This window comes from Loxodonta africana, chromosome 1 (genome assembly GCF_030014295.1).
Source record: "Loxodonta africana isolate mLoxAfr1 chromosome 1, mLoxAfr1.hap2, whole genome shotgun sequence".
Lineage (NCBI taxonomy): Eukaryota > Metazoa > Chordata > Mammalia > Proboscidea > Elephantidae > Loxodonta > Loxodonta africana.
In genome coordinates this window covers 191755044-191778690 of record NC_087342.1, presented here as the reverse complement: position 1 = coordinate 191778690, position 23647 = coordinate 191755044, and the positions used below count along the sequence as shown (strand labels likewise).

Here is a 23647-nt window from a genome sequence, read left to right as displayed (position 1 = left end):
TAAGAACTAAAAGATTAAATAAACCCAAGGTCACAAAGAATCACATTTTCATTCAATGATCACATTGCCTCCATAAGTAAAATGCCACACATCTAACAGAGGAAGCCTAATGGACACTTGTCAAATCTTAAGCTGAAACGTTGGGTAAGATATTTTAATGTAACATGCCTTCCAGTAATTTGGAGCCACATTTAATTTTCCATGGATTCCCAGAAAAGGAAACAAATTGCACTACCATATACCTTTCCATCAGTGAAGTATCGACAATTCATTTTTAAAAATTTTACGACGCCTGGCTCATCTTCTTCAGACGTAGATGATAAGACTCTTTCAATAGGTCTTAAGGCCTTTCTTGCTAAGTCAGCATCCTTTAGAAAGCAAAAATTTCCAAAATAAATACAGGCAGCATTTTAAAACAACGTAATTCTATAAAGCACATGCTATCAGTTTGCTGTAAGTAAACTTTTTAACTTGAACATAAAAAAAAGGCAAAAGTCCTTCGTCCTTCGAAAATATTACAAATATAACAATAAGTACCCAAATCACGCTAAGATTAAAAAAAAAGTACATATGTATGAACCTACAAAACTGACTCATTAAACATCTTTAGAAAATGAACTAATATGAAATACTGCATATCAAACTCATGATTAAAATTCTCTAGAAAAAGGATGAGTTCAAATAAACTATCGGTCTCATCAAACATTTAACTCCATAATTTTATCCAAGTTGTGCACATATGATATGACTTTGAGAGTTTAAATGGCAACAGGCTTCTTTTGGATAGGATGTGTTCCCTAGAATAACGACAAATTACTTATCCTGCCTATTTGGGGGAAATTTTAGATGTAACCTTATAAAAAAATAACATGTAGAATTCTATTAAATCACAAAAAATCTTTCTGATAAATATGAACTTCAGTGCATGAAGGGCATACATACTGGCAGTTTATCATATTCTGCATCTGATGATGATGGAGAGACAGTAGCACCAGGGCTGGATGATGATAACCTTAAGGTACTGGAAGGAAAGTTGGCATCTGGCACAAAAAGGACCTGAAAGGGAGAGCAGTGTTGGGTGAGTAAGAAGGAACAGCCAAACCAGGAGCCAGCGTTTAGGGCAGTTAGTTACTCTGTCCACAGTATGATGCTAGATGATTGTCTAAAACCTAATTGGCTTTTATGAAACTCATAAGCTATGTGGTCTTCTAGACTAATCCACGAAACAATACTCAGCAATACGAAAGTGTACATATTGTTGGAAACTATTGAACATGCCTGTAGACACTGCAGAAGCTCACAAAGAAGACAGCAAGGTAGTATTCAGGCAGGCCATGTAAAGCAAGTGTGCTCAAGTGAAGCCTTGGAGAGTAAGTAGGATTTGATGGGGAGGGAGGGAAGAACCTTCTAAGGAAGGGGGCTAACAACACAAGAGAACAGAAGAAAGAGAAGGATGGCATGCTTCTAAGCATAACGCCTATGCCAGGTGTAAATGGAACAAATCCAGGCTTGCGAACTCTAAGCAGGCTCTGAGTGCTAAAGTAAGGTCCCTAGGTGAGAAACTGTACAAGATAATTGCAACACAATAATCTTTAATACTTTCTCCATCAATTTCTGAGTTATCTAAAAACAAAAATAAAAATTCAACAAATTATTTAAAACAGTCTCCTTCTAAAAGATGTTCAGTTCCCTAAATGTTAGTATGAGCCCGTCATTTACTACTCTAATGAGACATGTTACATTTAGGCATACATCACATACGGTCTTCAAATGTTGACCTCTAACGTTATAAAACAGAATTCAAAGCTAATCATATAACAGCTGATCAATATTGTTTTTCACTGTCTCTCATCCCTCCAGTCTTACCTCTGTTTTAACATTAGTCATTTAAATTTGACTTCAACCCAGAAAAAATTTGAGGAAACAACAAACCAAAAAAACCCAGTGCCATTGAGTCAATTCCGACTAATAGTGACCCTATAGGACAGAGTAGAACTGCCCAATAGAGTTCCCAAGGAGCGCCTGGCGGATTTGAACTGCGGACCCTTTGGTTAGCAGCTGTAGCACTTAACCACTACGCAACCAGGGTTTCCAACAACAAAAGACACATTAAAATACAGGTGAGAAAGTTACAGTCAAAGGCAAATAAGATGAAGTCTGATTACTACTGAAAATATGTGCTCCAAAATCACTAAACGCTCCCTGAGAAGTGGGTCATAAAACTGGCTGAGTTTCCAAACGAGCAATACAAAGAGATGTAATTAATTAGTTACATCATCCAATTAGTTACAGAATTCAGTTTCCATAAAATAAAAACAAGTCAGTTTCTCAGAAGAAGTACAAGCATTCTCCCATGAGGTCTCACTAAAAAAAAAGAGGGTCCTAAACTAACAATTCGTCCTCAACATACTCACAGTAAATACAATAACCAATTTGGGTGACCGTTCTTTATAAAATCTTCAATTCTGGTGGCAAGAATAAAATAATTGCCCAAGTTTAATTCTTTTGTAAAAGCCATTTTACAAATGACTAAAATGGTTTAATCTTGGTATGTAGCTCTCTTATTTACATATCTTGACTAAAGCCATGTGTGGACAGCATTTCTTTCAAGTAATTCTCCATAAATACTGTTTTTGCAACTGAGCTCTTGACAAATATTGGGCAACACAGGTTGAAGCTCTAGTCTCAGACGCATTCTAAATGGCAAATCAAAGGGTTCATTCCTATGCTTATACAGTTAACTGCACTTGAGATAGAGGTAACATTTGAAACCTGGGAAGCTCAACCAGAACACGTGCCATCTCAACATGGAAGTGAGCCTGGGTCATGGGTATGAGTGAAGTTGTCTTACTATCTTCAGTAACTATTTCCAGGTTTGTTTCAACACAGGGAAATGAGGATTTGAGGTTCCAAAGTTCTTTACCATAAAGCAAAAGCTGTCAGTATTTTACCCTACAAAAATTGTTTAGCCATTGGGTGACATGAATATTTAAAAAACCGTAAAGTATCCATTAGCAAGGTAATTTTCTAGTGTGCTCAATATAAACTACTTGTAAAAGTATATTCTTTGTCTCTTAAATTCAAAAAGACTCATATTGTATATCCTCAAGTTTGATGTAAGTATGAGAACTGATGGCCAAACTCAGGACCTCCTGAAGAAAAGATTTTTATGCCTCAGTTCTTTAAGTTTTTCTGAGTTTGTTTTTTGTCTTTTAAAGCATCAAAAATTTAGAGTGAGATTTTAATTCAATAAGCTCCCCGGCAACCTCCTCTGAAAATCACCTCTCACATTTGGCCACTGATCTGGCCAGACCAGTTTTCTTTCCTATCTCAAGGTGATCATCAAATCAGTCTCTACAAGGGTGAGCCTTAAGCTTTCCAGAATCAGAGTAGATAAAAGTGAATTTTGACTTATCAGACCTAATGAAATCAGAAGGATACCTACACCTCCAGGTATCAAGACAGAGTATTTAAAAATCCTGGAAAGCAAAAGGCCATCTGAAAAGCAAAAGGTCATCTACGGTTTTTGAAAGCCCCTCAATCTATTTCACTCTTCTTATTCCCTATCTTTGACAGCAAAATCTTGAATACAGAAGGGTCCTGAACAACTGAACAGTACATAGCTATTTAGTTCTTTAGGGGTTGGACAGCACTGTAAAGACTGGAAGGATATCCGAGATAATGCAGCCCAACACCTAATTCCAGAGATTAGGAAACTGAGGTCCAAAAATGAAAGTGACTTGCCCAGGCCACATAGCTGCTACAGGGTCAGATGGAAACAAAACTTTGGGGCTCCTGTTTCCGGTATTTTTGCCATTACAGCAGTTTGTCTTCAGGTAGCATATTAAAATAGTTTTTATAGCTCTTATTCGCTATTGGACCTTATTCCAGTGCCAATAAAACATTTTGTTTATAGATATAGCCAAAAAACAAGGCATCACCAGAAATTATTTTACTAAGTTTCAGTGACAACAGTCTTTAGCCTTGAATTAGTAAAAGTCTAGCCTTTTTTCTATGAATATTATGCATTATGCAGCAATACTTCAAATTATAAGATAAATCCAACAATGAAAGAGACAAGAATTTGTTAATTTTTCTAGACATGAAAAGTTATTAATTTTTGAAAAGTGCTCATGCATATTTTCTCCCATTACCTGGCACTGATAGTACTGTGTACTAATTCCTCCTTTTGCCAAGAACAGAAATACCAAAAGCACTGTAGTACAAACTGGCCAACTTGTGTCTTTACTGGCTGCATGTGCTGATCTTAAATACAAAGAACATCATCATTATTGTCTGAATGATGTTGTGATTAAAAGTAGCAATCTCCACCCTGAAAGAATTAAATGCCACTATAGTGTAGAGAAGGAGCCCTGGTGGCGCAGTGGTTAAAGCAACCGACTGTTAACCGAAGGTTGGTAGTTTGAAATCACCAGTGGCTCCACAGCAGAAGGTTGTGGCAACCTCCTTTCGTAGAGATTAACAGCCTCGGAAACTCTATGGGGTTGCTATTAGCCAGAGTCGACTTGATGGTTGTGGGGTTTTGGGTTATAATGTTGAGAATGGAGCCCCGGTGGTGCAATGGTTAAGTACTCAACTGCTAACCAAACAGTTGGTAGTTCCAACCCGCCAGAGGCTCTGTGAGAGAAAAGACCTGATGATCTGCTTCTGTGAAGATTACAGCCTAGGAAACTCTATGGGGCAGTTCTATTCTGTCCTACAGGGTTGCTACAAGTCAGAACCAACTTGACAGCACATGATAACAACATAGTGTAAAGACCGGTGCTCTAGTAAGTCAACAATGGAAACCAAACCTGCTCATGGCGACCTATGAACTCTACGGATGGGACTGGAAAGCGTGGCCTGAACTAAGATCTTCCAAAGACTGAATCATTTAAATTTATTGACGGAAGACAGTTTTTTAAAATGGAAATATAAGAATATCTTATCTTACACCTGTAAAAAGTTGAATTGGAAAAGTTGTCTGATAGATATATTTACATCAATGACAAAAATAAAAAGAGTAGTAGCTGATGCCGCTTAGGTACAACCAAAAACCTCATGGGATTTGGTTCCTTGGTTTGGAGGTTTAGGGGCAAGGTTTCATGAGACATCCCAATTACTTGTCCTAATAACATGTTTAGCGCTTCTGTTCTACCTCCTAGCTTGGTATGTAACACCTGGGATCTTAAAAGCTTGCAAGTGGCCATCCCAGGCATGACAACTGGTCTCCATTTGCCTGGAGCAACAGAGAGAGTCAGGAATAGGAAGACAATACGGAATGTGTGGTTAATGAACAACTGCCTCCTTTGCCATGAGACCAGAAGAACTGGACGGTGCCTGGCTACCATTATAGAACATTTTGGATCCTGATCAAACGGGGGAATAAGCAGAACAGAATTTAAAATTTCCATGGACTACAGACTTCCTTGAGCCATGGACGCTGGATGTACCCCAGAAACCACTGCCTTGAGATAATCTTTAAACCTTAAACCAAAAATGTCCCCTGATGTCTTCTTAAAACCAAATAGTCTAGCTTAACTCGTAAAAACTGTCTGCCTTGAGTATTATATTCTTTTAAGAACTATCTATATGAGATCAAAGTGACAACAGCAACTTGAAAGATTAGATAGGAACCTTAGGGGGCAATGAGTTTATATCAATGGGGCAGAACAATTCAGAAAAGGAGAGTGAGAATGGATGCAAAACTCAAAGAATGTCACTGAATTGTACACGCAGAAACTGAAATTCGTGTATGTTTTGCTATGTATATTCTTACTGACAACAACAAAAATTTAAAAAGGGGGGGGAAAAGTATATCTTATCACATAAAAAGAAGGTACTAAAAAAGTTTTCTGGATTAATCCAGAGTGGCAAAATTATACATTTTGTCAATTTCACTCAGTTTCACAAAACACTAAAAGCCTAGAAAAAAATTGTGTGTGGTCTTTTGGTGATGGTCCAGCTGACTCTGTCTCTGACTTTGGTCAGTTTGACCACTCTTTTCAACCTGGTAACCTCTGTACCAAAACAACACAAAAAAGATGAAAATTCTGCCTAATCTAAAATAAACAATGATCAGAATATATTTCAGGAGTGGACTAAACTGAAACTTGCTATTCTGAATTAAACATTCTAAGAACATCTGTGTTAATTAAAAAAAAAAACACACATTAATTTAGAACTTCTCTTAATGCCCTAGAAAACACCTGCTATATAAACTAAAAAATATATACTAGCAGTCACTATAATAATCTCTGCTAATGCTTTGCAAAGTACTCATCTTTGAACAGCTCAAATTTCAGTATATGTGGATTCACAGGAAAGGTTGATCAATACACATTATCACTAATGACAATCCTGTGACACTAATAGTGAAGCATTAGAATGGCAACAAAAAAATAAATGTAGAATTTCGAAAGTTATACTTAACAATAAAATAATTACCTGGCCTGGAACAATAGTATGAGTGAAAAGTTTATTCAGTTCCACTAGTTTATTGGGAGTGATGTTAAACGTCAGTGCTATGGAGTTGAGGGTGTCCTGGCTTCCAGCCTATAAAAATCAAACAAACAAGATTCATTAAAGAAAAAAAAAATTCCTTTTGGTAGACAATGTTAATCTATTACCGTATAAGTGAATAAAAAGAGCTCCATCCAGACATATTATGAAAGAGAGAGAGAATATGTTCTTGATTTTTAAGAAAACCACATTAAAGCAAATTCTTAAATGCAATTCATGTCTGGGCTCTCTCATCTTCAAATTTCACTCTCCGGTCATAGATTTCTAAATTTACTCTGGCACAACTTAGGAATATGGAGCGGATGTCCATGAGGTATAATAAAAAACTATAAGAGGAAAAGAGGCATATAAACATACAGTAACGGGGGAGTGGGGTTAATTTGTCTATTTCAATTGTCTACTTGCCCATCCCTTCACTGCACTCTAAGCTCCTGGACGGAGGCCTGCTCATGGCTGTTCTCCTCAGTGCTCAGCACTGCCTGATGCATGGAGGCACTCAAACACTTGAGGGATGCATACTGTGGAAGCCAGGGAAATCTGAAAGAAATTCAGATTAGCTACCAATAATTGTTCATTGCCATTAAGATGACAATTTCCCATGGCCAGCCAAATTTAGTGTTATTCTCTAAATCTATAAAAACCTGTGATATACATCCCAGTTATACACTTTGTTTTTTTTCTACAATAGAGGAGAAAGAGGAACAAAGAGGGCAGTGAGAAGATAAGAAATATTATAATCAGAAAGCTCCACCCAGAAAAAAAGTCTACTTCCTATGGTCAGATCAATAACCCAGGATGGACTCCCTATCCAGGGCCACCAGATAGACCTTGCTAGCGGTAGGTCACTTTGGTCAATGTTATTAAGAAGTTCCCATCTACAGTCTTGGGTCAAGACTGGTGGCTGTCCCTGTAAGTGGAACTGGCTACGCCACCTGAGTCTTGAGTTAGGCAGAGATATGGGGAGACCACAGGAGGATGTGAACTGACTGGGGAGAAGGTGGAGACATAGCAGTGGAATTAAATGCATCAACTAGTTGAACTGTCTCAGAATAATGACACGCTATGGTTTTTTTATGGTTACAGAAAAACTCTTTGGAGGTGCAGATAGTTTACTCTTGGCTACTAGCCTAAAGGTGGGTAGTTAGAACCCACCCAGAGGCATTACAGAAGAAAGCTTGGCAATCTGCTTTCATAAAGATTAAAGCCAAGAAAACCCTACGGAGAAGTTTCACTCTGTAACACATGGGGTCACCATGAGCCAGATTCAGCTTGATGGCAACAGGGTTTGTTTTTGTTTGTTTGTTTGTTTTAAGCTACAGGAGTCCCTGGGTGGTACAAATGGTTAATGCACTTGGCTGCTAACCAATAGGTTGGAGTTTCGAGTCCACCCAGAGGCACCTTGAAAGAAAGGCTTGGCAATCTATTTCTGAAAAAACAGCCACTGAAAACCCAGAGGAGCACAGTTCTACTCTAACACATATGGGTCACATGGGGTCACCATGAGTCAGCACTGACTCCATGGCAATTGGTGACCATTTATAGCTTTTCAGTTACAGATACCACTGAGGCAGCTTCAAGGCCTATATAGATATATTTTTTTAAATCACTGTAAATTTAAATAAACAATGCATGCCCTTACGTCTGCCCTGAGCAAAATCATCTCTAGTAAAAACAAACAAAATTTAACATTCTTTCAATATTATATATTTACATAATATATTCAAACCCAGAAGTTTTCAGGGTTTAGAGTTAGTACAAGACACAAATTAAGAATACAGTCTCTGGATCTGAATTCTGAGCCTGTCAATTGCTAGTTGTGTGACCTTGTGTGAGCCTTGCTTAACTTCTCTCTCTCGGTTCCTTTACCCATCAAATAAAGTGAATTGTAATATCTGCTTCATGGCACTTACTTCACGGTCAGTGATCAATAAATTTGCTTCATATTTTTATAAGTAAAGCTTGGGAAAGATACTGCGCATGGATGGCTCAGGGAAGGAGAAACAATCTAACAACTGAGCCATTATATAAGTGTAGGACATACATATAGAATTAGGCCACAGGCCCTGAGAGGAATGTCGGAATCATTCAATGTTCGTGACTAAGCCAGATGATTGAACATCCACAGCCTGTGGGCAGTGTAAGCAATCTGGAAAGCACTAGTTCGGTTCTCTAAATACGAACCTTTTATTTCCAATGACAGGTACACGAAATAACCTGGCAAGCATAACTAGTCTCCCTAACATATAAATCAAACAGGGAGGCATATCTATTATCACTGATTTACTTGTTTATATTCATTAATCTGGGGTTTGGTTATCACTCTAACTGCATCCTTTAGTATATACTATACGAAGGGACACCTAGTAAATAGTACTCACTTCTTTGAAGGGGCTTGTGAGTCACTACTGGACACACACAGGTCTTAAGAATTATGACTTTAGAATGAGTACTGTTATCGTCGATAAATAATTTAATCCAACATCCTTGAGTGCCTACTATGAGGTAATGCACTATGCCAGTGTTACAGACATCAGCAACATATTTCAGATAGTGGAAATGTGAGAGATTATCACCCCAAATCCTTTCGGGAAATGAGTGGGCCTGTAAACCACAAAAAGATGCCTAGAGATGTTCACAGAGCACTGAGCAGGAAATCTCTGTGCCCCGGCTATTCAGTGTGACCCCACAGAGGCCTGGAGAAGATTTACCATTTCAAAAGAAACACTACTGAGGGATCAAGTCTTGCTGCTTGCTTTATGAGCACCTGGCGTGGCACAGGAATAACAAATAAAAAACAAACTGACTTTAGAAATACCACTTGCTTTCTACTTAGAAGTCAAAGAGAACACTCCTTGATAATGCTATTTCATAGTGAATTGAAACAGATCTATAACTGAGTGCCCACACTGTGCCAGGCCTTGAATAAATAAGATATAGCTCTTGGCCTCTGGGACGTGAACACATGATGCACAGTGTGAAAGTAAAATAATGGACACATTTATAGCATTATTCATCTACTGATGCAACAATATTGAGTGCCTACACCCTGCTAGGTGCCAGGAATATGATGGTGAACAAAAAGGGATTCAGTCTCTCTCCACGGATTTATGAATTAGGGCATAAGACTAATATTAAAGTAACAATCCCCCTAAATGAACCACTAATATTAAGCTGAGATAAAATATGTAAAAGAACATGATTCTATGAGAGAGTAAAATGAAGGAACTTGACCTAGACTTGTAGGATGGTCACAGAAGGTAGGCATGAATATGGCGAGTGAGGGGAAGATGTCAAGGATAAAGGATCTGGCTTGTACAAATATGTGGATGAAGGGGCCATGGCTTCTTGTAAAGGGCCAAGTAAGCATGGAGGTCCAAATGGATATGTTGAGTACGCAGACGAATATATGGTTTGGGAATTCAGAAGGATGTCTGGTATGAAGACCTAAAACTGGTAGCCACTGTCACATTAAAGGTACTTTCAGTCACAGGTGTACATGAGATTACCTGGGGGAAAGTATGGACAGAAGAGAAACGATCTACAACAGGCCTTAAAGTTCATTATTTAATCAGTACCCAAGAGCAATGCAGGTAAGAGGCAGGACGTGTCACAGAGCAACATTATGCAAATCTACTAGTATTAACGAGTGTTCCAACCATCTTGTTCATACTTACGGTGTATTCCATAGTACCATGTGGCTTCTGAACCACCATCTTCTTCTCTTTTTTATCATGTGTTTTGTTCTGATTGTCATCTGAAGAATAAATTGTATGTAAATGAGTAAATTCATTTTAAGCAACTGAAGATAGGGGTATTTTGCAGTATACAAGACCCCCCGCTTTCAAACTGATTAAAAAAAAAAAAAAAAGAAAAGCATCAGAATACCAATAAAAAAGTGGAGCAAGGGCACAAGTACACCATACTTAGAAAAGCATATCATTAGACAATGAATATATGAATAAATGATTAATGATAACTGTAATAAAATAATACAAATAAAAACAATGAGGTAATTATTTAGTTATTAACGTAACAGTTTAAAAGGAGAATGTATAATGATGATAAGGTTAGAGTAAAACCAGTGCAGTCTTGATATAAATGATACATATTGCAAATCAGCACAGCCCTTTTAGAGAGTGATTTGGCAATATGTAGCAATAACCATTAAAGTGTTCTCTGACTCAGTCACCCTTCTCTTAGGAATTTATCCTAATGAAAAATTCAAAAGAAGAAAAATGCTGTACGTCACAGCATGTGGTCAGTGCAATATTATTTATACTAATGAACAGCTAGAAACACTTACATATCCCAAAACATATTAAGTTGAACCATAGATTTCTGCTGTTTGTGTAGGTCAAAAATAGTCAACTGTTGGCAGCTGCATACGAGTCAACCTAATTGTTATGGCTAAATGCATCCTGATATAGTAATCTAACAGCATGTTATCCAGATTTTAAAAAACCATGGAGACATATTCCAATGGATAAAAATTTAACAAAAAGGATATAAAATTGACTATGAAAAGGTGCTCCAACTCGTGTGATCCGAAAAACGCAAATTGAAACAAGGTATCGTTTTACATCTATTAGCCTGGCAAAATAAAAAAACCTAGATAATTTAGCGTTGGTAGAGATGTGAACTGCAACTAGGAATGGAAACTGGTACAGCCATTCCAGCAAATTAAGTACAGACCCCGGATGTGCCAACAGTCTAACTCATGGATGTACATCTTCCCTAGGAGGTATACAATTTATGTGTACCATGCAGGGACAAGCTTGAGGCTGTTCATCAGTGTCATCTATGGCAATGTGGAGCTGGAGAGTAAGCAAAACATGGTGGGTACACACTCTGGGGCACCAGGCGGTAATGAGAAATAGCAGATCAGAAGTGTACACAGTGACATCTTAGATCGAGAGAAACAGAACGGGAGCCACAAAACAATATCATTTATGTACCTTCAAAATGTATGCACACAAAACAACCACACACATTTTTCAAGAACATACCCAAATAAAAGGCTATACATTACATATAACAGATTGGGGTGGGGTGAGGAAGGAAATGGGAGTGGGAAATAAGGATAAAAAGGGATTTATGAATAAATAACAAAGGACTCAGCTCTGACCAGTGGTGACATGCCATGAACTGAGAAATGTGATTAACTCAGCCCTCTACGCCTGAGGTTCTACACGAACAAATATATCAATAGTATAATTTCATTTACATAAAAAATATAGGTGTACTGGATGAGACCTGGAAGGTAACACAGAAACATGAGAAGAGTTAATTCACGTGGGATAGTATTTGACTTAAAAATTTCCTTCATACTGTTTAAAAATAAAAAACAGGACAGAAAAATATTTCAGTAGATGCTGCCATTAAGAATCATGTTTGAGACATCTGTACATTCAAATAAGACTATTCATAGAACCAGAGACCCTGAAAATTCCTCTAGACTATAAAAAACCACCTCGTTACCTTCCAGTGGTCACATCTAAATTATTTCAGGAAGATGGAACTAATGACTGTGTCTTTTAGATACCCAGATTTCCAAATAAGGAGATTTCTACACGGCCTACCCAGAAACTCAATCACTTGTATTTTCCAGCTCTTTTATAAGAACTGGTTTGCATAGTTCTGGGCAGGTAAGCAATAAATGTTAGCAACACTCTTCCTTCTTTTTCCCTTATAAAGAATCAGAAAAAAAACTGTTTTTGTTTTATACACATGGAAGGTGGATACTCGAGGCTTATATTCCCAGACACATTCTTTCAAGGGACTCTCCGGCATGAGGTTAAATGTTGTTTACTCCTCTTAATATCTCAGCTGCACTCTCTTCTCACTGTCGCCATAATCAGCTGTCACTTGAGATCCTCTTGCTTTCAAAACAGCCTCTTCATATCCCTTTGTAGGCGCTTCCTTTTTCTAGAACCTAAGATATAACTCCCCCTTCCCATCTGGGGCAGCTTCTGGTCCACATGCTTCCATAAGCTGTAAACCATGTTCCCTGGCCCCCAGTAGGGAATACTATTACAAGATACCAACTCTTTATCCAACTGCAAAAGAAAAATATGTGCTGGATGAAGCTTTCAGGGCAATCTCAACTAGATACACCTGAATTAGTACAAAAACTCAAACTGCTTTCCATTGACACAGGTGGATAGGAACGGGAAAGAAAAAGCCTTTCCAGCCTTTCCCTCCAGAGTCTAAGATTTTGAGATACTTGAGATTAGGACCGTGATGTGCCCGTTTTTGAATGTCTTGTGCCTTAATATGATACCCCGTACTTATGGTTCAAAGGATTTCCCAATAAAAGTCAATGAGCCTGATGAGTTTGATTGTGGGGCAACACTACACCAATCAAATCACAATCACCTGTCAAAGCCCCAAAATGACTACTACATTTTAAAGTTGATTCAATACAGAAAGCAGAACAATCAGAAAATTCTTAGGATCTAATTTAATTGTCTTCATATCATTGTGGCACAAAGTAAGGTTTCATATTACTTCCTAAACTTTTTTTGCGGTGAGTTTTAAAGGCGGTTATCTAGGTCTCTCAGTAAGTGAAGTCCTGTATAACTTACCAAGCCGGACTCTGCAGCACCTAGTCCACAATGTACTGGTGAGGTTTCTGGCCCTGGAGAGAGCTGTGAAGAGACCTGACCTGAGGCAGGGAAGGATTGTTCTTCTGGGTTTTGGGACAAGGTTCCAACTCCAATGTTTCAGGCCAGGACCCATGACCATCTCCAAGGGTGGAACTGTCTCCCACTGACACTGATTCCAGCTTCAGGCCTCCTCAGAGCCCTTTGTATCTACCCAAAGGCTGACACTCTCCCTCCTCCTTTACAGGAACTTGAGGCAAATGTAGTGGAAGGTCTACTGCCAGAGGGGAAAGCTGGCCAAGCGTTCGGAGCAAAGCAATTGAGCCTCTTAACTGCTCCACCCCTAAAATGAAGTCTTCAGAGTGGGATTTTCCCAGTTCAGTTAAGGAAGTACATGTGACAAAACTGACAAATTCCTAGGGGAATGAAACACAGGCTCTTTAGCCTAGGCTACCTTGTTCTGCATAAATTTGGGGGTGGGGTACAGGTACCTTTGTTGACTTCAACACAGGCGGATCTGGTGTCCTACCTACAAATCTTGCTTCCTCCCTCCCAACCCTATACAAGGCTAAGGAGTGTCGGGAACACAAGACTCTGAACTCCTGAATCTGAGAAGATCCCCAGGCATGCATTTACTGAAAGAAACATTCCCCTCTCCCCAAGCACTGGGAGCCCAAGAAAAGGGAGAAAAAGAACTCCCTACAACTTTAGGTTTCCTTCTTTTTTCCCTTTAGAGAATACCTAATCAAACCCACTTGTGGAAGCAGATGATTCCAACTGTAGGACAAATAACTAAAATGTGCATTTTAGACATAAAGTGGAAACTGCAGGTGTTGGTTTTGCACGTAAACCGGCACATAACTCTAACTTAAGCTCTCCCTAGCTCTCCACAGCACTGCTGTTTACATGTAGCCAACTGTGCTGTGGCTGCTCTAGCACCTCCTGTGTTGCTGGTGCTGATGGCAAAGCACCTTCAAACATCTGCTGAAGCTGCTGCTTGAAAAGGGTCACACCTCACTCCAGAGTGGTGAGAGCTGAATGAGTCTGTATGTACAAGAAGTTTCTTTCTAAGGGTCCGCTTTTAGTCCTGCCACTCAGGGCATGTGAGGTTAGAATGGTGCACAATGCAGCCTAAAACACATAAAGTGGTCTTCACCAGTGCCTCTTGCTGTTCAAAAGAGCATTGAGATGAGTAGCTGTTTCAAACAAGGGCCTCCAAATTGATCTGGGGTAAACAAAAGAGCTTTAAAACCACTCTAAAAAAAAAAAAACTTGCCACCGAGTCAATTCCAGCTCATAGCAACTCTAGAGGACATAGCAGAACTGCACCACAGGGTTTCCAAGGAGCACCTTGTGGATTTGAACTACCAACCTTTTGGTTAGCAGCCATAGCTCTTATCCACAACGCCACCAGGGTTTCCTAAAACCATTCTGTTCATCTCATGCTAAGGCTGTTCTTCCTCATAAAGACCAGAAGACATGATGCCATGTGAGTACTTAAGTCTTTATAACCTAGAAGGAGTTGCTTTCTAATTTTATATTACATAGAATTGGGAAAAACCAACACTATCTTAGTTAACCTAACAATTTCTTTTTCTTTTTGAGAGGAAAATAAAGAGGAACAAATAATCTAAGTTTTACCAGCAATTTTTAAAATGTAAATCTAGTTATCTGTGACTGGCAGATTTAAAATAATGAGTGGCAACCAACAGTTGAAAAGACAAAAAATTAGGCCAAAAATACAAAGTCAACAAAACTGCCAAAAGTTTTGATAGTAATGGAAGGGCGTGTGCTATTAAATTCAAATAGCTATTTGTCTATCTGCTATGTATTGGGTATTGGTAGAGGCAGAGTAGGAGAGAGACAGACATGGTAAAAGAGTGATCACTCTACAGGACCTTACACTCTAACGTAGGGTTTCTCAACCTCAGCACTACGACATTTTGGGCTGGATAATTCTTTGTTGTGGGGGAATCTGTCTTGTGTGTTGCAGGATGTTTGGCAGCACCTGGCCTTTACCCACTGGATGCCAGTAGCATCCCCTCTTTCCAGCTGTGACAACCAAAAATGTCTCCAAAAAACCCAAACCCGTTGCCACAGAGTCGATTCCAACTCATACGGACCCCATAGGACAGAGGAGAACCGTCCCATAAGGTTTCCAAGGTGTGTCTGGTAGATTCGAACTACCAACCTTTCGGGGAGTAGCCATAGTTCTTAACCACTGCACCAAAAATGTGTCCAGACGTTGACAAATGTTCTATTGGGGCAAAACTGTCCCAGCTGAGAACCACTGGCTTAATAGCACCGATAAGACAAAAACAAGGTAATCATTCTAAACAGAAAATAGTGGTGATGATGATGAAAATTAATAAAGCTGTCCTTTATTGACTACTTACTCTGCGCCTAGCACTATGTGGTATTTTACATGCATTATCCCATTTAGCCCTAAGAGGTAAGCACCATCATTATCTCTATTTTATAGGTGAGTAAACCAGGTCACAGAGGGATTAACTAGCTTGGGCACTTCTAGTATTTTGCGTGTGTGTGTGTTAATACTTTATTGTGCTTTTGGTGAAAGTTTACACAGTAAGTTAGATTCCCCTTTGACAATTTCCATACAAACTGTTCAGTGACACTAGTTACATTTTTTACAATATGTCAACATTCTCTTTAATTGTATTCTGGTTGTTCCATTTCCAGTACTCTAGGTTCCCTGCCCCCTGATTTTCTCATCTTCGCGTTAGGGTAAATGTTGACCTTTTGGTCTCATACGGATGGCTTTTTAGCAGAGCACCATTCTTATGGGTAATATCCGTTATTTTGTGTGCCGCTCTATTTTGCTAAAAAGTGATCTCAGGCTCACTTTTAGTATTTTTATTTCAAGTTTCACTGAGAAGGCAGGAGTCCCTGGGTGGTGCAAACAGTTAACACACACAGCTGCTAACTGATAGGCTGGAGGTTTGAGTCTACCCAAAGGCCCCTCGGATGAAAAGGCCTGGCAATCTATTTCTGAAAAATTAGCCACTGAAAACCCTGTGGGTGCTGAGGCTGTTTATGTACAACCACACAGCTTATGAGATTTGGTTTTTTGGTTTGAAGGTTTCATGGGACATCCCAGCTAACTGGCCTAATAACATGTTTAGTGCTTTTGTTCTACCTCCCAGTTCGTTGAGGAGTGTCTGGGGTGTTAAAAGCTTGTAAGTGGTCATCTAAGGCACAGCAATTGGTCTCTATTCTCCTGGGACAACAGAGGAAGAAGGAGAGTGACGGACAGGAGGAGGATATGTAATGTGTGGCTAATTGCCTCCATGAACAACTGCCTCCTTTGCCATGAGACTGGGAGAGCTGGACGGTACTTAGCTACCATAACTGAATATTTTGATCAAAGATTCCATAGAAGAATCCTGATTGAAAAGGGGAATATGCAGAATAGGATTTCAAATTCTCATTCAACTCCAGACTTTCAGGAGCCTTGAAGGTTGGATGATTCCTGAAACTACTGCCCTGAAATATCTTTAAACCTTACACCAAAAATGTCCCGTGAAGTCTTAAGGGCAAATAATAGTTTTGCTTAACTAGTAAAAACTGTCTGCCTTGAGCATCTTGTTCTTTAAGAACTATTTATACAGGATCATACTGAAAATAGGAACTCAAAAGATTAGATAGGAACCTTAAGGGCAGCGAATCTGTTAACGGGGGAAGAACAACTCAGAAAGGGAGCGTGAGAATGGTTGCACAACTTGAAGAGTACAATCAATATCATTAAACGGTACATGTAGAAACTGTGGAATTGATGTATGTTCTCCTGTGGATATCCTCAAAAACAAAAACAAAATAAAATTTAAAAAGAAAGAAAACACTATGAAGCACAGTTCTACTCTGAAGCACATGGGATCACCATGAGTAGGAATCAACTCTAATGTAGCTGGTTAACTGGTTATGGAGGCAGCATTTGGGGCAGGCCTAGAGGAGCTGGGTAAGCTTTGGCTATCAGAGATGGTGGGTGGGGAGTTCCACACGGGCGGAAACAATGACCAATGGCACATAGGTGGGCAGAAAGGCATAGGCCACAACAAGACACGGGCAAGCTATACAACGTTTGTTAAGTGTAGAGTAATTAGGGGATTCATGGGAGGTAAGAGATGATGGAAAAGCTCAATATCAGGGGCTGACTGGAAACAGACCAATTGCTCATATGCGTGTTCAAGCTGAAACTGAAGAAAATTAGAACAAGTAGACAAGAACCAAAGTATGACCTTGAGTATACCCCACCTGAACTTAGGGACCATCTCAAGAATTTGACACACTGAACCCTAATGACCGAAGACCAGACAAGCTGTGCAAGGACACCATACATGAAGAAAGCAAGAAGTCATTAAAAAGGAAAGAAAGAAAAGACCAAAATGGAAACTTGCTCTTAAACGTCGAGTAGCTAATACAAAACAAAGAAATGATGAAGTAAAAGAATTGAACAGAAGATTTCAAAGGGTGACTGAAGAAGACAAAGTAAAGTATTACAATGACATGTACAAAGACCTGGAAATGGAAAACCAAAAGGGAAAAGCATGCTCTGCATTTCTCATGCTGAAAGAACTGAAGAAAAAAATTCAAGACTCGAGTTGCAATATTGAAGGATTCTTTGGAGAAAGTATTAAATGACTCAGGAAGCACCAAAAGAAGATGGAAGGAATATGCAGAGTCATTATCCCAAAAAGAATCAGTCGATGTTCAACCATTTCAAGAGGTGGCATATGATCAGGAACTGATGGTACTGAAGGAAGAAGTCCAAGCTGCACTGAAAGTACTGGCAAAAAAACAAGCCTCCAGACATTGAAGGAATACCAATTGAGATGTTTCAGCAGACAGATGCAGCACTGAAAGTACTCACTCATCTATGCCAAGAAATTTGGAAGACAGCTACCTGGCCAACCAACTGAAAGATCTATATTTATGCCTATTCCCAAGAAAGATGACTTCACTGAATGCAGAAATTATTGAACAATATCATTAACATCACTCCTAAGTAAAATTTTGCTGAAGATCATTTAAAAGGGGCTGCAGCAGTATATCGACAGGGAACTGCCAGAAATTCAAGCCGGATTCAGAAGAGGACGCAGAACCAGGGATACCACTGCTGATGTCAGATGGATCCTGGCTGAAAAGCAGACAGTACCAGAAAGATGTTTACCTGTGTTTTACTGACTATGCAAAGGCTGTTTGGATCATAAGAAATTATGGATAACGTTGTGAAGACTGAGAATTCCAGAACGTTTAATTGTGCTCACGAACAAATTGTACACAGATCAAGAGGCAGTCATTCAAACAGAACAAGGGGATACTGTGTGGTTTAAAGTCAGGAAAGGTGTATGTCAGGGTTGTATCCTTTCCCCATACCTATTCAATCTGTATGCTGAGCAAATAATTCGAGAAGCTGGAGTATATGAAGAACGGGCATTAGGACTGGAGGAAGGCTCATTAACAACCTGCGTTATGCAGGTGACACACCTTGCTTGCTGAAAGTGAAGAGGACTTGATGTACTTACTGACGAAGATCAAAGACCACAGCCTTCACTATGGATTACACCTCAACATAAAGAAAACAAAAATCCTCACAACTGGATCAATAAGCAACATCATGATAAATACAGAAAAGACTGAAGATATCAAGGATTTCATTTTACTTGGATCCACAATCAACACCCATGGAAGCAGCAGTCAAGAAATCAAAAGATGCATTGCACCGAGCAAACCTGTTGCAAAAGGCTGCTTTAAAGTGTCGACAAGCAAAGATGTCACATTGAAGACTAAGGTGCATCTGATCCAAGCCATGGTCTTTTCAACTGCCTCTTAGGCACATGAAAGCTGGACGATGAGTAAAGAAGGCCGAAGAAGAATTCACGCCTTTGAATTGCGGTATTGGAAAGAATATTGAATATACCATGGACTGCTAAAAGAATGAATAAATCTATCTTGGGAGAAGTACAACCAGAATGCTCCTTAGAAACGAGGATGGCGAGACTACGTCTCATGCACTTCGGACATGTTGTCAGGAGGGATCAGTTCCTGCAGAAGGTCATCATGCTTGGTAAAGTACAGGGTCAGCAAAGAAGAGGAAGACCCTCAAAGAGGTGGACTGACACAGTGGCTGCAACAATGGGCTCAAGCATAAAACCACTGTGAGGATGGCACAGGGCCAGGTAGTGTTGTGTTCTGTTGTACATAGGGTCGCTATGAGTTGGAACCAACTCAATGGCACCTAATAAGAAGAAGAAGCCTGGAAGGATAATTTAAGACCCTAAAGTGGAAATCTTTGGAGACAAACCTCATTTGTTTATTATTTATTTATTTTTTACTGAGCTTTTAGATGAAGGTTTACAGAAGAAACTAGTTTCTCATCAAATGGTTAGTATACACATTGCTGTACGGCACTGCTTAACAACGCTGTGACATGTCAACACTCTCCCTTCTCAATCCTGGGTTACCTATTACCGGCTTTCCTGTTCCCTCCTACCCTCCAGTCCCCGCCCCAGGGCTTGTGAGCCCTTTCAGTTTTGTTTTTATATGGGGCTGTTCAATCTTTAGCTGAAGGGTAAACCTCAGGAGTGGCCTCATTACTGAGCTGAAAGAGCATCTGGGGGCCATACTCTCAGGGTTTCTCCAGTCTCTGTCAGGCCAGCAAGTCTGGTCTTTTTGAGTTGGAATTTTGTTCCAAGTTTTTTCTCCAGCTCTGTCCAGGACCCTCTATTGTGATCCCTGTTAGGCCAGTCACTGGTGGTAGCCGGGCACCATCTAGTTGTACTGGACTCAGTCTGGTGGAGGCTATGGTAGATGTGGTCCATGGGTCCTTTGAACTAATCCTTCTCTTGTGTCTTTAGTTTTCTTCTTTCTTCCTTGCTCCCAAAGGGGTGAGACCAGTGGAGTATCCTAGATGGCTGCTCACCGGATTTTAAGGCCCTAGACGCTACTCACCAAAGTAGAATGCAGAATATTTTCTTTATAAACTCTGTTATGCCAATTGAGCTGGATGTTCCCTGAGACCATGGTCCCCACAGCCCTCAGCCCAGCAATTCTGTCCCTCAGGGAGTTTGGATGTGTCTATGGAGCTACCATGGCCCCGCCATGGTAAAAAAAAAAAAAATGGATTTTTTAATTGGATTATTTGTCTTTTTGTTGTAGAGGTGTTGGATTTTCTTGTAGATGCAGAGATTAGACCACTGTCTGTTTTGTAATAGCCAAATTTTTTTTTCCCCAGTAAGTTCTCTTTCTACTCTTTTGGTGAAGTCTTTTGATGAGCATAAGTGTCTAATTTTTAGAAGATCCCAGTTATCTAGCTTATCCCCTGGAGCTTGTGTGTTGTTGGTTGTGATTTGTATCCTGTTAAGGCTGTATATTAGGGCCTCCAGCATTGATCCTATTTTTTCTTCTATGAAATTGATAGTTTTTGGCTTTATATTTAGGTATTTGATCCATTTTGAGTTAGTTTTCGTATATGGCGTGAGGTATGGGTCCTGTTTAATTTTTTTGCAGAAGACATCCAGTTTTGCCAGCACCGACAAACCTCATTTGGTAGACACTGGGGAGTCTTTTTTTCAGCAGTGAAGGCACATTCTAAGAGATGCACATTAGGAAGAGCCTTCTGGCGCAGAGCTTGGGATTGACTGAGACCCAGAGAGGGACTCAAGGCATAAAGACTAGTAATGGAATCACGGCACTAGTCCGGGGGAGGGGTAATCAAGGCTTCTACTAAAACGGAGGCAGAGGGGATGGAAATGCAGCAGAGCTGCCAGAAACTTGGCCACTGACCAGGTGAGGAAGAAGAGAACAAGGGTGGTATAAAGGATCATTTGAAGATTTCAAGCCACTGTGAATTGAAAGAAGCTAGTGCCATTGACAGAAATAGGCAAGTAAGGAGGAAGATCTTTTTCTGGTGAACGCTTCTGAATTCAATCGTGCTGGTGCTGGGTTCAAGGTATTAATGGGCTAAAAGAAGTTGATGTTCCGCAGAACGCCCAGGTTCTGGAGGGAGGTGAAGGCTAAACATGAAGGAATCATTTACGTGGTGATCTATGAAGTCTTGGATTACGTCACGACCACCAAGAGACTAAATTTAAAGAGAAGTTCAGAGACTTGAGGCTAGAACCTCAGGAAGGCTTAGATTTGGGGTGTAAAGAGAAGTGTGGTTCAGGAAAAGGGAAAAAAAAAGCAATCAGACAAAATAGAAGAATGAATGTGATACCACAGAGGCCAACAGGAGAGAGTTAATCAAAGGAAGGCGGAACTGACTGTGTCAAATGCTACAGGGAGGCTAACAGATGGAAACCTGAGAATGGATAACTGAAAGGTCACAGACTGTTTCTGAGGTGAAAAGTGGAGAAACTGAGGGAGCTCAAGACAGATGCTATTAACCTATCAGTAAAGTAAGGTCGTCTACTAAAATGTAATGGGGTGAGGACAGGACTGAAGGTTTAAAGAGTAGTGAAATTTGAAAGCGTTACTACGGAAAAGGTAAGGTTTCCATATGTGAATATTAAAGAGTAGCAATAAGAAGAGTTCATCCAGGGATGTGGTCTCAACACTAGGGTGCCAGGTCATTTACAGATTAAGCAAACACGCTGCCGAAATGGCCACCAATAAGACTTATGATGCGCATAGCAGAGCAGCTGACGGCAGACCAGTGGCGGATGTTAGTGAGATGTTGGAGGGGTTGGGAGAATGACGTCATGATGAGCATGGTGCATTAGTTTCCTATGGCTGCACAAACTCAGTGAGTTAAAAGTAAAATAAAAACAATTCATTATCCCACAGCTCTGTAGAAGTCCAATATGGGTATCACTGGACAAAAATTAACGTGTAGGCAGGGCTGAATTCCCTTCTGGAAGCTGTAGGGGAGCCGTTGCTGTCGAGTAGATTCCAACTCATGGCAACCCTACAGGACAGAGTAGAACTGCCACCATAGAGTTTCCAAGGAGTGGTTGGTGGATTCGAACTGCCAACCTTTTGGCTAGCAGCCGTGCTCTTAACCACTGCGCCACCAGGGCTCCTCCAGTTTTTAGAGGCAGCCTGCTTTCCGTGGCTTGTGGCTCTGTTCCTTCATCTTCAAAGCCAGCAAGTCTGGGCTGAGTCCTTTTCATACTGCCATTTCTCTGGTTCTCTCTCTTTGCCTCCCTCTTCTACTTTTAAGGATGCTTGTGATTACACTGGGCCCACCTGGATAATCCAGGTCGCCCTCCTCACCTAAAGGTCAGCTGATCAGCAACCTTATTTCCATCTACAATCTTAATTCCCTTTGCCATATGAGGTAACATCTTCATAAGTTCCAGGAGTTAGGGAATGGACATCTGTTCTTTCAGGGGGCATTATTCTGCCTGCCACAAATGGAGAACAGGTTTATGAGAAAAGACAGGAAAAGGGACTGTGAATCAAAAGGGGATTTTTAAGGATTCAAGAAGCCATCTCACGTGACCAGTGTGGGGAGGAAGGGTGGCAAGGAATGAAGTGCTGATTAGATGTTCTGGTTCTGAGAAAAACAGGCAAGAATGAGACAATACAAATGTCATTCAAACCCCAGCATCTGGCTCCTGTCACAGACCTCTAGGGACAGGGTAAAGTCAGGACAGTGGACATTATTCATTATTGTACTTGAAAACAGAAACAAAAGAGAGACTGGTGAATTCCCTGGATCCTGATTCCATAATTTCTGCAGAGATATAGGAAGGACAGAAAACACAGTATGTACACTTTTATTTGTTGCTGGTACCAATTATTTGAACAAGCACAAGCAGAATTTTTAAAAATTATCAGGTTTTCAAATTCTATCAGAACCAAATCTGTACTTATACTTACTTGGTGTGTGCAACCCCCCCTTCTTCCCTCACTTTCCTTGAAAAATCAGTTCTCTTCCATCCATCTATCTCTATCACAAGACAGTCTAAATGGGGTACATGGTGCGGACAGCATGGTAACCTCAAGACCTTGTCTAAAGAGGGAGGGTGAATTCCAGAGCATCCAAATAAGGGGGACTCAGGGAAGCAAAAAATTTAGCCGCTTCTGTAGGGCTTTCTAAGAAAGGGGTACCCTGATCTGTGAACATGAGAATCTGTTTTCAGTGACAGACATATCCTATACTGGTAAATGACACATCCAGCTATGACAACTGGATGACATCAGCCATAAAATCAGGTCATGCACCATCTCCCTTATGTTATCAAACATCTTTCTGACTACCATTTATGTGGGGGTCAAAATGAGCTGGGTTCAACTAGCAGTCGTGACACCTTCTCATGGGCTGTGTAATGTTATGCAAGTTACTTAAGTCTTTGTGCCTCAGTTTCCTCGTCTGTAAAATGAAGAATTACCTCATAGAGTTGTCCAGAAGATTAAATAAGATTACGAACACATTCTGTTTAGCTCAGAGCCTGGAACAGTGTAACTGCTCAATAGATGTTAGCTATTGTTAGTAATAATGCAGTCAAAAGAATAGTAAACAATAGCTAAGAAGGTTTAATTTCACCAATGCCAAGAGT

General features: G+C 40.0%; 1 protein-coding gene across 4 annotated transcripts in view; it reads right to left on the bottom strand.

Moving 5' to 3' along the window:
* Nucleotides 1-23647, bottom strand: part of NCOA7 (nuclear receptor coactivator 7) — a 189988-nt gene that overhangs the window by 61746 nt on the left and 104595 nt on the right. For all 4 annotated transcript variants that reach the window (XM_064290501.1, XM_064290500.1, XM_010594676.3 and 1 more), the window contains exons 4-7: nucleotides 10197-10276; nucleotides 6448-6555; nucleotides 943-1056; nucleotides 243-368 (exon numbers count right to left, since the gene is read on the bottom strand). In XM_064290501.1, the coding sequence (XP_064146571.1) occupies nucleotides 243-368; nucleotides 943-1056; nucleotides 6448-6555; nucleotides 10197-10276 (428 nt within the window). The remainder of the gene's footprint in view (nucleotides 1-242; nucleotides 369-942; nucleotides 1057-6447; nucleotides 6556-10196; nucleotides 10277-23647) is intronic.